This window comes from Thermobia domestica, chromosome 6 (genome assembly GCF_964235325.1).
Source record: "Thermobia domestica chromosome 6, izTheDome1.hap1.1, whole genome shotgun sequence".
Taxonomy (NCBI): Eukaryota; Metazoa; Arthropoda; class Insecta; order Zygentoma; family Lepismatidae; genus Thermobia; species Thermobia domestica.
The window spans coordinates 12,364,451-12,380,022 of NC_137459.1; the positions used below are offsets into that span (position 1 = coordinate 12,364,451).

General features: G+C 36.5%; 1 protein-coding gene across 1 annotated transcript in view; it reads right to left on the bottom strand.

The window, feature by feature from the left end:
• LOC145687846 (uncharacterized) overlaps positions 1-15,572 on the bottom strand; it is a 442,870-nt gene that overhangs the window by 295,258 nt on the left and 132,040 nt on the right. The window contains exon 2 of the mRNA XM_081761314.1: positions 12,549-12,629. Coding sequence (XP_081617440.1) covers positions 12,549-12,629 — 81 coding nt within the window. The remainder of the gene's footprint in view (positions 1-12,548; positions 12,630-15,572) is intronic.

The window sequence follows — 15,572 nt, forward strand, 5'->3', positions numbered from 1 at the left end:
AGTTCCTTTTTGGTCATTTCGGGTATATTTCATGTTTAATATCTCTACCTGAAGCTTATTTCAGGGTTTAAAAGATTCATGTCCAGAGACAGTAAAAACTCTTATAATGTAGTGTTGACTTTTGCAAGTATTTAAACAGAGCGTACAAACTGTTGTTTCTTTTTTCTCACAACTTTGGTAGTTGAAGTTGAATCCCTTGTGCTTTGAACGACCCGTATGTACGATTTCTGGATAGAAAGGCTCGAATTTCAAATTATTCTAACCCTACATTGGTGATTGCATCCATGTTAAATATACATTAGTGAACAGATACACTGCTTGCCATTAAAAGTGCCACACCAAGAAGACATTGAAAGAAATCCGAATTTTCAGAATATGTTGAGCATAAAAGGACAAACAATTGATTAACACGACAACGCTGTGAAGCAGTAGAGGCAATGGGTATAACATCTAGTGACAGCAGACATAGGCCAACCAGAGAGTCACAGTTCAGTAGCAGACGAAATTTTGGAATGACGTGAGTGGGTGCATACGGTGAAAATATGTCTTGTCATCGAACGAAGTACTCCTTCTAGCCGATTTCTGCCATTGATCATGGACGAATTTTCTGACCTGTCGCGAGTGTGGTTTGTTCTTCCGGGATATTAGTGTATTGTTGCCCGTATTGGGCAAAATATGGTCACAGTGCAGCGCATAAGACTAGATACCTCCACGAAGAGACTGCACAGCGTACCATACGCCGGAACCCAACAACCACACCGTACCACGGTCAGCGAGGAGAGGACTTGTGCGTATTGTTCTGGCTGCTCCAGCAGCCACATCTCGCACACTGGCGCAAACACTGTAGGCTGTTGCACAGCGCCCAGTGTCCTTACGAATAGTTTTAGTCATTCGGCTTAGCTGAGCATATGTGCAATGCACCCATTGATGCGGCTTCTGCTTACTTCACAGCATAGGTATGAGAGACAAAATTTGTGCTCCAAATCTCGCACATGGGGACACAATTGGTAGAATATTTTCCTTCCACTCGAATTCAGCTTCTGTCTGCAGCATCATGGTGGCTGCATCCATATCTGGCTCTACCATGACACTAGGCTGAACGAAGTCTGTATTTTGCGTCACCACGTCAATCCGATACCGACTTATGGTATTGTGTGTCATTGGATTCGGTTCCTGTTCGTGCCTGATATATATTGACAGACATATCACCAGTCAACGGATTTATCCTCTGTTGAACATGCGTGGTCAATGGTTGCACACGTCTCTCACACTTAATAACTTTGTCAGCTACGTTTGGTAACCTGTAGTGTCCTGTCAAAAACGCATGGCTCGGCTATACCCCAGGGTAACATCCAAGAGCTGATCGACTCGATACCTCGCCGAGTTGCAGCCAGGATTGGGTAATTACGCGTAAAAAAAGTTTTCTACGTGACGCGTAAAACGCGTAATTTACGTAAAATACTTAAAGTACGTAAAAAAAATTAGAAACAGATCTACAAATTAAAAGAAAACGTTCTACGCGCTGAGCTTTAAAAAAAATCTTCCAAAAATTGTATGGAATCTAGCTGGATTTTGCGAAACTTAATCCGTAAGCATAAACTGGGAATTTTTTATTGGCTTTGTAAAGGAGCATTGTATAATACGGTTTTGCACGCGTGACTGTTCAAACCCCATTTCATCATGTTTCATGTTTTAAACCCTCTGTAATCGAGAAAAGTTTTATGCCAGAGAAGCCGTGGGAGAAACTATTGTGCAATACAACAACAATGGTAAGCCTTCGTGGTCTCCATTTGTGACGACTTTCTGCAATGTCTGAGAAAAGCATCACGAACAAGTAGAGGAGTTTCTGTTGGAAAACCTTGGCCCTTCAGGAATAACTAGCTACTAGCAATATCGGGGTAAATGTGGAAAATTTGAAGAACTTATGAAGAAGGAAATTACAATACCACGCGCATTCTGGTATTTCGGTACTCGGCAACATAAGGAGTTGTCGGAATTTGCTATGAAGTTACTGAACATCCTAGCATCTTCAGCGCAAATTGAAAGACTTTTCTCAAATTGGTCCTTTGTCCATAATGTCACAAGGAACCGCCTCAGCTTCGAACGTTCGAAGAAACTACTTCAAATATACTACACCCTCAAATTACAAGACCACTCAAGTTATGAATATTAGTGTGATTAAGAGTATTGTGTTCGAATTGTACTAAACTATAATGGAAATGGCATGTAACATGTTTTTCTTTTAGAATTAAAATAATGGCTAAGTTTTAAATGAAATCATATACTCAATGTTATTGGAACCAAGTGAAATATATTCAGTATTCGAACTAGGAAGAAAGACAAATTGTTTCTTTCCAAAAAACAACGAAGAAACAAGTAGCTCAATATTCTGTTGAGTATTTTCTTCAGTTTTTTTCTATTTATTATGAGCATGAAAAATTTCTACATTAAAAGTTTAAATGATAGTCAAGTGCTAAAATAGTGTTGTTGTTGGACTTGGAAGAAAAGAGCAAAATAAATGAGTTCATTCCGAAAAATGTAGTATAATGTTATGTTGGTTGTTTTTATATTTTTTTTTCAGTTGTGTGTGTTTAAAATGAGAATCTAATAAATTTTACATCGAAAATTCGATATGGCCCAGTGCTAAGTGAAGTTGTATATATAGTATCGTTGGGACGTGGAAGAAGAACAAACCAGTTTATTCTAAAATGTCATTATTTCAATATTCTGGTCAGTATTTTTCGTATCAGTTATATGTGTGTTTTTGTGTAATATAAAGGTGAAATGAGCATAACAGTCAATCTCGTTTTCTTTTCTAATAGAAATTTCAAAGTATACTGAAAGGATTCGAGCTTTATATTAAAAGCCGCAAATTGTTATAATCAAAAGGTTACTTGATACTTTCAAACATATCCGAACCAACACTTATATTTTTAATGTGTGTGCTTATATGTTGGGTGGTTGTGCTTGTCTGTGCGCTAATAGGTGGAGAGTAGCGAGCCGGCGAGGGGCTATCCAAAAATATCTTTTATTACTATGATTTGGCATGAAATCATTACTTTTAAATATAATGTTTAGAATATAATAATGTTTTAATGCTTAAACAAGAAAACTAAGCTTACAATATAACCGACTATTCAAAATGATCTTAGTTTTAATGAAAGAAATATAGTTTTCTACGTCTGCGTGAAAAACTGGTTTTCTACATGACGTATATTACTAGTAAATTACGCGTAATTTATGTAAAATACGTAACGAGTAAATTACCTTGCCAACCCTGGTTGCATCTGTTTTGACCGTCCATGTTGGGCCCACAGGCTACTGAATATCGCCAGTTCTGCCCCGCTGTCGCCGCGTTGTCAGAATCGCAGAGAGCGGTAAGTTTAAGTATTTGCCACTTTAGCCAACAGGGCTGCACCTGCGAACTTTGGTGCTGCAATCTTGTCTCCTTATTGATGTTGCAGTTTTAGTGAAGAGCAGTGTATATACATAACGTGAAGCTCTGCGTATGGATATATTTTTTTTCTGAAATACTTCTGCAAGCGAACTGAGCAATTTCCCCATATATACATACATACATATACTGTATATATATATATATATATATATATATATATATATATATATATATATATATATATATTGGGACGAATAGACGTGGACAAATTATTAGCATTTTTTTTTTTTTTTTGAATTCATGCAAATTGTTTGAGAGAGGGCTGGAAGCTAGGCGTTCCAGAAACAACAACTGACTCCGGAAATAGTGAGGAAACGATATCAGTGAGCCAGGGATTACCAGGATTTTACTGCAATTGATTCAGAAAAGATGTTTTATTTCTCATTTAAGTGTAATAATACATAATTTATCATTCAAGTGTAATTTGATAGATTGCAAATATACAGGTTACCAGTGTTTTTGGTTACTGAACGAATTTTATTGTGATTCATGTGGACTTCAGTAATTTTAAAGTCATTGAAACATGCTCATTTATTCACAGGTTGTATTCAGTGATGAGACCATAATTTCTGTAGAAGAGGAGTACTCCCAGTATGTGAGGAGAACCGAAGGTGAAGTCTTTAAGACAGATTATATAAGACGAAGTGTGAAATCCCCAACGCAAGTGATGGTATGAAGCTGCATTAGTGTGAAAGGAACGGGAAGTCTCTATGAATAGAATAGAACATGAACGCAGGACAATATCAAAAACTCATCATAGAAATTATTTGGAACAGTTGCGTGAATGGTTTCCATCTGGGGACCCAATTTTTTTGCTTAATAGGGCGTCGTGCCACAAGGCTAAGGATATTTCCAAGTCTTTGGAGAAGAAAGGCGTCCTAGTCCTTCCGTGGCCTGGAAACAGCCCACGTATGGACGATATAGAGTCTCTGTGGCTTTCCTGAGGAAAAAAGTTACGAAGCAGTCAGTATCCAACTTCATAGAACCTGCTAATAGAAATTGTGAATAATTGTATGGACGGTGATCCAGAAAATAAAGAACTTTTGCTGTACGTTAACAAACCAGATGCCAAAACGAATCCAGGCACTATGTCAAGTCAAGAGTTTCCATACAAAGGACTGAAATATATAACAGTACATAGAATGTAGTGCGATACAAAATTATTCAAACATTAAAATGTTTACACACGTATTATTGTTTTAATTTGTGAATTTCTTCAATTTTTATGTGAAAATTGCTAATAATTTTTCCACGTCTGTATATATATATACAGAAGGTGATCAGAAAAATGGAAACACCTGTAGTTGCCAACACGTCAGACGTATGGGTTGGCAGTGGTGTCGTGGCGCCCGTAGCGCCAGACCACTGGTAGTGGTGTGTTAGGTCGGTCTCCATACTACGTCAGGCGCAGTGGAACAACAGTGTCCAGTGGCTGCAGCAGACGGAGGTAGTGTAAAATGGGAGACCTCTCAGATTTTCAAAGAGGGCAAATTATTTGTGCTCGGTTATGTGGAGTGAGTGTGACGGCAGTGGCTACTGTGTTAGGTGTGTCGCGTGGGACAGTGTCGAAGATGATGACGGTCTACACAAAACACGGGAAAACCACATCGAGGAAGCGGAACAGTGGGCGGAAGAAAATCATGAGTGACAGGTCACGCCGGGTATTAAAGAGCATTATCACGCAGAACCGTCGTGCCACTGCGGAGCAAGTGACGGAGGAACTCAATCAGCACCTCCCCCACCCTATTTCGAAAATCACAGTCCGCCAGGAATCACATGACATGAACTTACGGGGTCGTGTTGCACGGGTTAAACCGCTCATCAGGGACCATAACGCTTTCGCACTCCGCAAATGGTGCCGCGACCATGTAACTTGGACCGTTGAGAACTGGAAACGTGTGATATGGTCGGATGAGTCATCCTTCACCCTATTCCCAACCACGGGCCGTGTTTATGTGTGGAAAACGCCCAAAGAAGCTTATGAGCTGCAGTGTCTACGTCCAACTGTGAAACATGGCGGCGGCTCGGTGATGCTGTGGGCCGCCATATCATGGTTTTCATTAGGTCACACTTAGCGGACGAATCACTGCCAACGATTATGTCGCAATTTTAGGAGACCATTTCCACCTCCATCCTCTCTCACAGTACTGGCCGATGTCCTGCACGAGGAATGGTGTAAAATTCCACGTGCTACCATTTACGACCTCTATGCCTCCACCCCACGTCGCATCAAGGCTGTTCTGAAGTCGAAAGGTGGCTCGACACCATATTAATCTGGTAAGTTGCAGTTTCGTTCAGGTGTTTCCATTTTTCTGATCACCATCTGGATATATATATATATATATATATATATATATATATATTTCTTTTGCTCCGACAAGTGTATATGTGCGGATCGGGGAAACATAATAGTTTGATCCTGTTAGTGGTGCTTGTTGATAATCTTAGTAATATGTTCTACGTTATCAAAGTTTCACATAGATTGCTTAGCTGTACTTCAAGATATATTGGTTTATCTACTGTATAATAATAATAATAATAATAATAATAATAATAATAATAATAATAATAATAATAATAATAATAATAATAATAATATTAATAATAAAGTTTTGATTGGGTTCTTGATCTTCAAATTACTTGTGATAAAACTTCATTATTTATGACCATTAGCAGCTGTGACTTTGGAGTAGACGTTGAAAGCAATACGTTTAAGGGATCTACTAAATGCATTTTCCACTTCCTCTAAATTTGTTTTACAGTTGGGAAGTATTCCTTGCGAGTCATTGATGCTTACTAGTTTCTAGTGATGGTTCATTTATTTCCCGCATTCTTTATTTGTTTATCTTCTTTTTGTTTCATATCCATTCCTGAAAGTGACACACCCTTTATATTAAAAACAAATTGGATGAATAGTTGACGATCTACATTCGGAAAAGAGCTCGCTTGTCGAATATTATAAATTAATACGCAGAGCACGAATTAAGGAGCTAGTTCCAGGCGAAAGATCAATCGAGCTCTGGAAACATACAAGAGAAACGCATAAAAAATCTCCTAACGTCACCTATTTCTCACAGCGTTTTGTTTTTATTTTGCGCTGTAAACAGAAATCGATATACTTTGCTTTCGTTTAAGCTTGTAAAAGCAAGAATCTACTTTCTTTGCTGAGATTTTTCAACTCCAACGTCCAAGCATCTTTCGCGTCACTCAGTTCACACTTTTTGTGTTAGTATAAAAACTTAACACCTCATCTCTCCTTAACAGCTATCTTCAACGTTGCTGGATCATTGAACCTTTACACTAGGAACAAAGAATGAACGGTTCAAGAAACCAGTATTGGTTACTCTATGATCAACACTTCCTTTCGCAGAAAATTTGTTTTTCATTAATACTGAATGCTACTTGAAGAATGCAGCTATTTTTAAGTGCACGCAGTTCCTCGAAAGTGTAAACAAAGGTTTTATTCTTATACCTTGATGGACGTAACTGTTTGGCAAACACACTAAGAAGTTAATATATTAATTAAAAAAAAAAGGAAAACTCGCATTTACTTTTCTTATAACACCAGTTTTATTTGTAACGTTTTAATACATGTTCTATGTCAGTCAGCTGTAATATTTACAGAAAAAAAACATTTAAACAAATAAAAAAATCAATAGTAAAACGGTTAAAAAATGGCACTTAAAACTGGTTTGTTAATCCTATTTGAAGATACCTATACTTACAACATTGCTGAAATTTTTAGGAACAGTTAAAAAAAAAAGCATGGTTTGTATTTTTCTTAAATGCATAATAATGAAAACAAAACGTTGTTTGCAGAATTTTTGATAATATTATTTCTTCGGTTTATTTCTCCTGTTGTTATTGAGGGCTCCAACAAAATATTATTTTGTAATACATAATTAGCATATGTATTACAAATTAATACATAATTGATGTATGCACTAATTTTGAAATACATACATCAATCTATTAGCACTGATTTGGCGTTCATTCATGTGTTATTACCCTGCCTCCAGCTCATAGGGAATTTTCTTGGCATCGTGAAATATATGTAAAGTTTCATTAGTTGTCAATGTTGACGGAAATTCCGTTAATCCCCATTTGAAAAATTAATGTATAAAATCCTACAAAATGGGATTTTCCCCCATGAGTTGGCATCATTGTCTTTAGATTTCGTCCTACGGACTTGGAGCTGAGAAAGGTTGCATGTGTAAACTAATCAATCGATCAAAATATTGGTTGGAATTAAACACAGTTCGAATGGCTATACAGAGCTTGTATATGAACCAACTAGTAGGAGCCATACTAGAAGACAAGTAATCAGAGGGATATGAAATCACCGGTATTACAAGTGATCGAAAAAGTGTTGTAATGCATAAACGTCATTCAATATATACACACCGGGTGTATCAATATAGTGTGTAAATATTTTGAACTGGTATAGAAACGTTATTTTCCCACCTACAAGGATAAATTTATGAAGAAAATGAGCGTATAGTCCAGTTTAAAGAAAAAATGTACTATCTGCTCAAAATGAATGTTCCAAATGGTAGCCTTCAGCATCGATAGACTTCTGAGTATGAGTGACGATTGTTTCTGAGCTTTACACCAAAGTATTCAGTGGAATTTCTGTATATACCATTTGAATCTCATTACAAAGTGCATCCATGTTAAGTGATTTACTTCGGTACACTGTGACCCAGAAGGTAAATCGAGAGGATCAAGGTCCAGAAGGCTAACAGGAAACTCGATTGGTTCCCTGTATCATATTCACTGACCTTGTATAATTGTATCCAAATATTATCGCATATCCCTAAGTAGTGCAGCGGGGCGTCATCTTGCTGGTTAAAATAATGCCATTACCCTACATTGCAGGAATGGCAGGCAAAATGGAATCATCGAGCATTGTTCAATACTTTTCTCCATTTACAACACCGTCAAAACGGAATGACCCAATGAGTCCACTAAAAGACAAACCAGACCACACGTTTACATCAGGCCAATTTGCCGCATTTTCAACAGTAATGTGGGGCCCAGTAATCATACACATAACTGAACCTATTCACACTTGCATTAAATTTGAATTGCGTTTCATTAGATCAAACAATGCTACCCATAAATCCCGGTTGAAGTGTAATCACCTCCTGAGGGCATTCACAAAATTGCATCCTGCAATCTGAGTCGTCGTCACGTACCAGTTACACCACCTTGGAAGTACGCCTTACCTCCATTCAGTGTGCATACCACACTACTAGTACTTACACCGCTCTCGTGGTTGTCTTGACAATTTTCAGCAATAGTTCCAGCACCACAACTGAGGATTCAGCACTTCAACACTTCATGACTTCTAGTTGAACGCGAAAACGCAAGAAGAATATTCCTCTTTGCGGCAAACTACTTGATGAATTACTTAGATCGGAGCTCAACGTTAGATTTCAGCACCAAAGCTATATGAGACGTTACTATACAAGTTAAACTTATAATCCGAACCACATGAGCTCCTACAAGGAATCGAATCGAAGTATCCTCCTCTGAAAGTGCGTATGCTAACCATATTGCCACAAGTGATCACATTTTGTGTCAAGTGACCTACTCTTAACATCAGAAGTTTATTATTGGTGATGGAATGCACCTAACTAATTACGTCGTCATTAATTTCAACCCCGAGAAAATTTCGCCAATCACTTGAGATCATACTTAAGCGGAAAATAGAATTGAAGAAATAATAAAATGAAATGACGTGAATTTATAATTTTACGTCCCATGCTTACACCTTGTATGCTAAAAGAGAGGGATGATTAATGAGAATGATTATGAAATTATAGCTGGAATAAGAATGTGTGAGAGAGTGAGAGAACCGGAAGAAGACACACTTAGACGAAGTTATGCAGTATTGTCGTGGATTGGGATCGAACAAGGGACCCTAATGCCAGATATGGGCGTTCTACTGCTGAGTCACTATGCTCTAGAAACGTATTGAGGAATAGACAGACACACGAACTCACTTAAAATGACGCCTCGCTATATTGAATTAAAAACCCTACTATTAGTTTTAATTTCTTTTATGTTACTTGGGAGGATAAAAGGTTTTGAATTGAATAAGTACGTATAAAAATCAATATCAATGTAATTTATTTTTCAATTTAACCCTTATTTGTAAAATTATTTATCTGATGGCATTTTCAAACAAATATAAATATCAGCTACAGTTCTATCGTTATATTATGAGCAAAAATTTGATTAACAGTGCTTCTGTATGCGCTCAACAACGAATTCAATTATTTGCTTTTTCAAAGCAAATCAATGGCCTCCAATTGGTTTCCGTTGATCGATCTGTGAACATTAAAGGCGATTGAAAATTTAATTGACTCGCCTCTCTCTGGGAGAACCATTTTAGTAGCTACGACTGATCTTCGGGCCTCATATCAGTGTTCCTGCTCTCTTCTTTGGAAGGAGAAAAAAAAATACAGAAAGTCAGAAGAAACCTTTATGAGGACTCTGTTACATGTTTCAAATATTCTTTGAAAGAAACAAGAAGCAAGCTCAAAGGACTTCAAACATCTTGATTTAATCATCTGAAGAACTACCATTTTTACTTCTTCTTTATACAGCTAAACATAATGAAGTTTCTATCAAAGTCTAATGCTACTGCAATTACCTGTTGTGAGAAATAGGATGTCTACAGAAAGTTTAATTTCATGAGTGATACGATGTCTGAGAGCAGCTCCTCTTATAACAAATCTAAATTTCAGTAATACGTGTTTCTTTTATTTTATTTTTCCTTTCAAATAGTTTTGAACTATCATTTTTTTTAATGTTTTCACTTAGAACCTAAACATACTTGCGGTAAGTATGAACATACAATTGAATTATACTCGTTTAATACGGTAAAATTTGGAGCTTTGAATGGCAAACTTAAACTAAACTTCTAAGAAATTAAGTTACGTCTGAAGCAACCTTCAAGGTTTCTGTATGAAGAGGTGACTTCCCTTGCTCACAGATCGTGGATTGAATTTTATTACGTCAAGGAATATATGAGACAAACTTGTCTGCATGAATGGGTAGCACACTCACTGACGAAATTTAAGATATTATTATTATTATTATTATTATTATTATTATTATTATTATTATTATTATTATTATTATTATTATTATTATTATTATTATTAACTTGTTTCGTTCATCACTCGGCTGAAATGAGCATCTATGTCAGGCATTTTTGACATACAAAATATATCAACAGAGCATGTCCATTCCCTTGATGTTTGAACGTAACTAGGCGAAAGGAAACGTAGGATGTCATAAACAAAAGATCACAGAATAATGAGAGCACCACGTCATGCTCAAGTTACCACCAAGCATATCTTTGTAAGTTTGATCATGACAAATCACTTTCTGTCATGTCTCTTGTTGATTAAGCTTCTAAAAAATCAATAAACTATCTTGGGTGAACTGAAACCACTCTAAGCATGTTTATAACCAAGCTTCTCTCTCACATTTTGTTGTAAGACAAAGAACATGCTTTTGGGGATTTGTAACTTAATAGAAATCTATAACTGAACGCAGGCTAAACGAGAATACTAATAAGTCGAAGTGAATCATGGTGTAAGAATTACTGGGATGAACCCCTGAGAAATAATGCGATGCTGTCCACCAACCTTATCCAACCAAGATGCCACGGCACAGTTAAATAAAATTTAAAAGCGCATCTTATACCATCCAAAATTGCTGTAATTTTAGGCTTAACACGATGCACTTTGTTCTTACCATATGATTTTTTTACGGATAAATGAAAATCAATTTCTCTTAGTGATAGGTGCGTCTAAGAGTCAATGTCTGACACGTCATCAACAATGTTTAATTCTAACGTAACATAAGATAAGTGTATTTCGACGTCGTGAGGTTTCAGTTAAGTTCATCCTCAATTAAAAACTGTTAGGAAGCACTGCTGTCCACCACACTTTTACATGACTTGAGGTCGAACCAAGGACCCTTTGTGTCAAAGATGAGCTCTTTGTCACTCTGTTACCGTTTGTTTAATTTTCCAACTCCGTTCTATATGAGAAGTGGACCTACAGGTTAAGGTACAATCTGAACCACCATGACGCGCTCAATGCTCTCCACCGGGAATCCAACCCAGGACCACTAGCACTGAAGATGCACGTGCCTGCAACTACGCTAGAGGGGAGAGCACCTCAGTTGTTGTGTCTCTTCTTAGATAGTTCATAATTAATTTTAAAAATCTACTTGGGATTTTTCGTGTTTGAAGCAAGCATTATTGAGTTTTAATTAGCGTATTTCTAATTTTCATTTCAAAATACGTATTACGATTAAAGTAGTGCATATGAATAGCCTATGAAAATATTGAACAATCTGTTTTTAAATCTATAGTATTGAGTCAACCAGTCGACTTTATAATCCTATTTTGAGTAACTAATTTATATCAGACATACCGAATTTTAATGGTTGAGGTAGTGCTCACATTTGAATGAAAAGGAGATGTATACCTGTAATACTTTATAAGTGAGAAGGTTGAAATTACACTATTTTCAAAGATGCTTCCACGCGGAAAAGGCCACTCGAGGTCTAAGTGAACGAAAGTAGAACAATAAATAGTTCTTGCCTCCAACCAGCAATCGAACCAGGTCTATGAGTTGATAGATAGTTGTCAGAATTTGGACCATCCCTGAAATTTAAAACCTCAATGAACATTTGAATTTTTCGAGGGGCTCCAGTTGGGGTTTTGTTGGAGTAAAGTCCATATTAGATTTATGTTCCATCATATGGAGATATATATTTTATTCAGATAATGGGGAAACAACACCTTTTTAATCTATTTTGAGATTTTTCGTTATTGTATGGTGAGTCTATTCCATGCCTCACTTACTTAAATTGAGCAGACTCTTTTGACGCAACTTAATCTTTCAGTGTAATTGTTATTCGACCCACTTGATGTATTGATCTTGTCACGCCTGCTCTTAATTCTCTTTACTTGAAAACTTAATTGTCGATTTTGTGACTACTAATATTCTTATTTATAGTAAATGCACTTAACAGATTATCACTAAATTGATAGTTTACGTACCTAAACTGGTCCCAGGTAGCTCATTTCTTGCGTCTGAGCCATGTACAGGGTGATCTGTGCCTAACACTTTGGCTGGACACACTAGAAGGAGAAGATAATGAAATTAGTCCATTTTTTTTGGATTGTTACCTAGAATGTATGTTTAGGCATGATAAGAGGTTTTCATTGCACCAAATAGAGAATGCCTGGATACTTCTGATGTTTAATGGAGTGTTTTCCAGCAAATGGCAGAGTTTTCAACTGTATTATTACAATAATAATGACAAAAGTGTGCAAATAAACAAATGAAGGACATAATTTTAAAAAGTAACTCAGGAGATTAGTAGTACAGCTGAAGGGAAATCTTTCAAGACATGCGATGTAAATTGTCACCATCTTAAAATTAATCATGGACATTTAATCAAATAGAAACCATATGATATTTTGGTCTCATCTAATTTTTTGAACGAATTCAATACTGTTTTTTTTTTTTTTACTTTATCACTTACCATAACGAAGTTACGACTATTTTTTTTTCTTGGTATCGTTTCTGGTGACTAAGAAAACATGGCTGTGTGCGGGTAGAACGGATTGAGAGCGAAGAACAAGAGTCGTTGCTGATTATTTTAACCGTCACTCCGATGGGGTACACATTATCCAAACTACAATAAACACCAACAACAATTAAAAAATTCAGAAAAAAAACATGATCCGTGGCCAACAAAGTAAAAGCAGATAGCCATACACGGAAACTAACGAAAGAACGTCAATAGCAGTGTTGATAGCGTCCGAATCAAAGCACTCGTAGTTTTTTCTCAGGAAAGTGGTGTTAGTAGCACATTCATCATGCGTGTTTTGTCCCTGTATAAGTGGCACCCTTAGAAACTACAAGTGCGTCAGCACCTGCTAGAGGATGACCCTGATCGGCATTTTAAATTCACATAATGGGCAACAGAGAAACTAAGCAAAAAATAACTCTTCCTCCTACGATGTATAAGACCAACTTTTACATTTCTGGTGTGGCAAACAAATAGAATATTCGCTACTAGTCCGGATACCAATTCTCATTGGTGTGAAGTATCTGCTGACATTCCTGGAAAAATGATGGTGTGGCGTGGTGTGTGTGGGTCATTTGCTTCTTTAGTACCATAAGAACAATTGAGTATCGTGGAATGTTGAAAAAATATAACTTTTCATCTCTTTTATCCGAAGATGGAACATTTTTTGTCCTCTATCAACACGATGGTGCCCCAGGACAATATGAAAATTGTGTTTCTGAATTTTTGAATGTGCAGTTTTCCAACTCGTGGATCGATAGACGTGGTGCTGTGTAGTGGTTACTACTTTCCTTGACCTCACTTCCCTACGTTTTTATCTTTGGGGATATCTCAAGTCCATTGTGTATTCGTCGACAATTCGGGATATTGGCCACCTAAAGAAATGCATAACAAACGCATATGCAAGCATACCTGAAAACACTTTGAGGAAGATTTTGGGTGTATGAGCAAAAAGAATGACTTTGACAATTCAACGGAAGGAACAACACATCGAACACATTATTTATTCAGGAAAAATGTGATTGAGTTTTGAAAGCAAACAAACAATAAAACAGTCATGACTTTGTCATGGTAAGTGATAAAGCAAGAAATGAAACAAACTAATCGTGAGAAAATTTGAAATGAAAATATGATATCACAACATATGATTTTCATTTAAGAAAATGAAAGTGATTCAAAATAGTGGATTTCAAGATGGTGGCCATCGACATCGCATGTTCTGAAAGTTTTCCCCCACCTGTTCTACTAATTTATAGTATTACTTTTGAAATTCTTTTGAAACCTTGTCTTTTATTTGGGAGTTTCCACACTTTTGTATTACCCTGTATTATAGTTTGTGATCGATAATCCCAAACCATCATAATTATTTTTTGTAACATTATCAAGACAAATGACGCTATTTTTTTTAGCTTTCTTATGACAATAGTTCGTCCCGTATCACCTACGATAAATCAACAGTAGATAAATCTACAATGCGTTAACATTTCCAAAGAACCACAGAATTGAAAAGAGTATTATGTGTAAAGTAACTTCTAATTGAGCAACTCGGGAGAACACAATGATAAGCGTCACTTCTGGTGAAATTGACTTATTAGGTGGAATGGATTGGGATTGGACCATAGAAAAGTATGTACGTAATTTGATTTCGGAAATATACCTGCAGATAGCAACGGAAGCTTGTTTGTTAATTGTTATTGCATTGAATTGCATGGGAATGGTAAACTATATTTAGTTTATTCGAAAGTTAGAAAATGCGACATGCCATTATATTCGCCCGAGTCATGAAACTAAGTTCATAAAACTAGATTTGACGCATGCTTCGCTTTAAAATATATGCACATTTTCATTTGATTTAAATTTTGAGTTGAGTCGATTTTAAGTTTAAAATCCCTTTGAGCAGCGAGTTGATATGAGACTGAACCTACTGACTAACGTGGAATCCGAACCACATGAGCTCCCGCTGGGAATCGAGTCCAGGTCTCCCACGCCAAAAGGTGCGTACGTTAATCGCTTAGCCACGAAGGGGCTCTTGATTTAAAATTTTAGCATTGATTTAATCTATATAGGGAATACAATCTAAGAACATGAAACAACAAAATGAACAAACACTTATTTTAGTATACAGATTTAAATTACGATGCAATAAATAATAATAACTAATCAAAGAACACTAAGCTAAATATAAGTATATAGTAAATTGTATTTCAAACTGTGGCAAATATACCCCCCAAAAATAAATAAGATACATTTTTAGTGTATACTATCTTAACCTGCGCCGTCTACTCATTGCATCGTTCTGTTATGAGCATGAATCTCCTTAACACTGTGCATGTCTTCTTACTCAAACAAGTAAAGGATAGGAAACTCACAAAGGAAGCGAATTGCTATGTATAGATGTTGGAGTGAGCTTGTAGCAAATTTGTAGAAGTAACACGGTATCAAGTGGAAATATTTTTTTCTAATAAATTCATATCCGTCCGAGTACGCG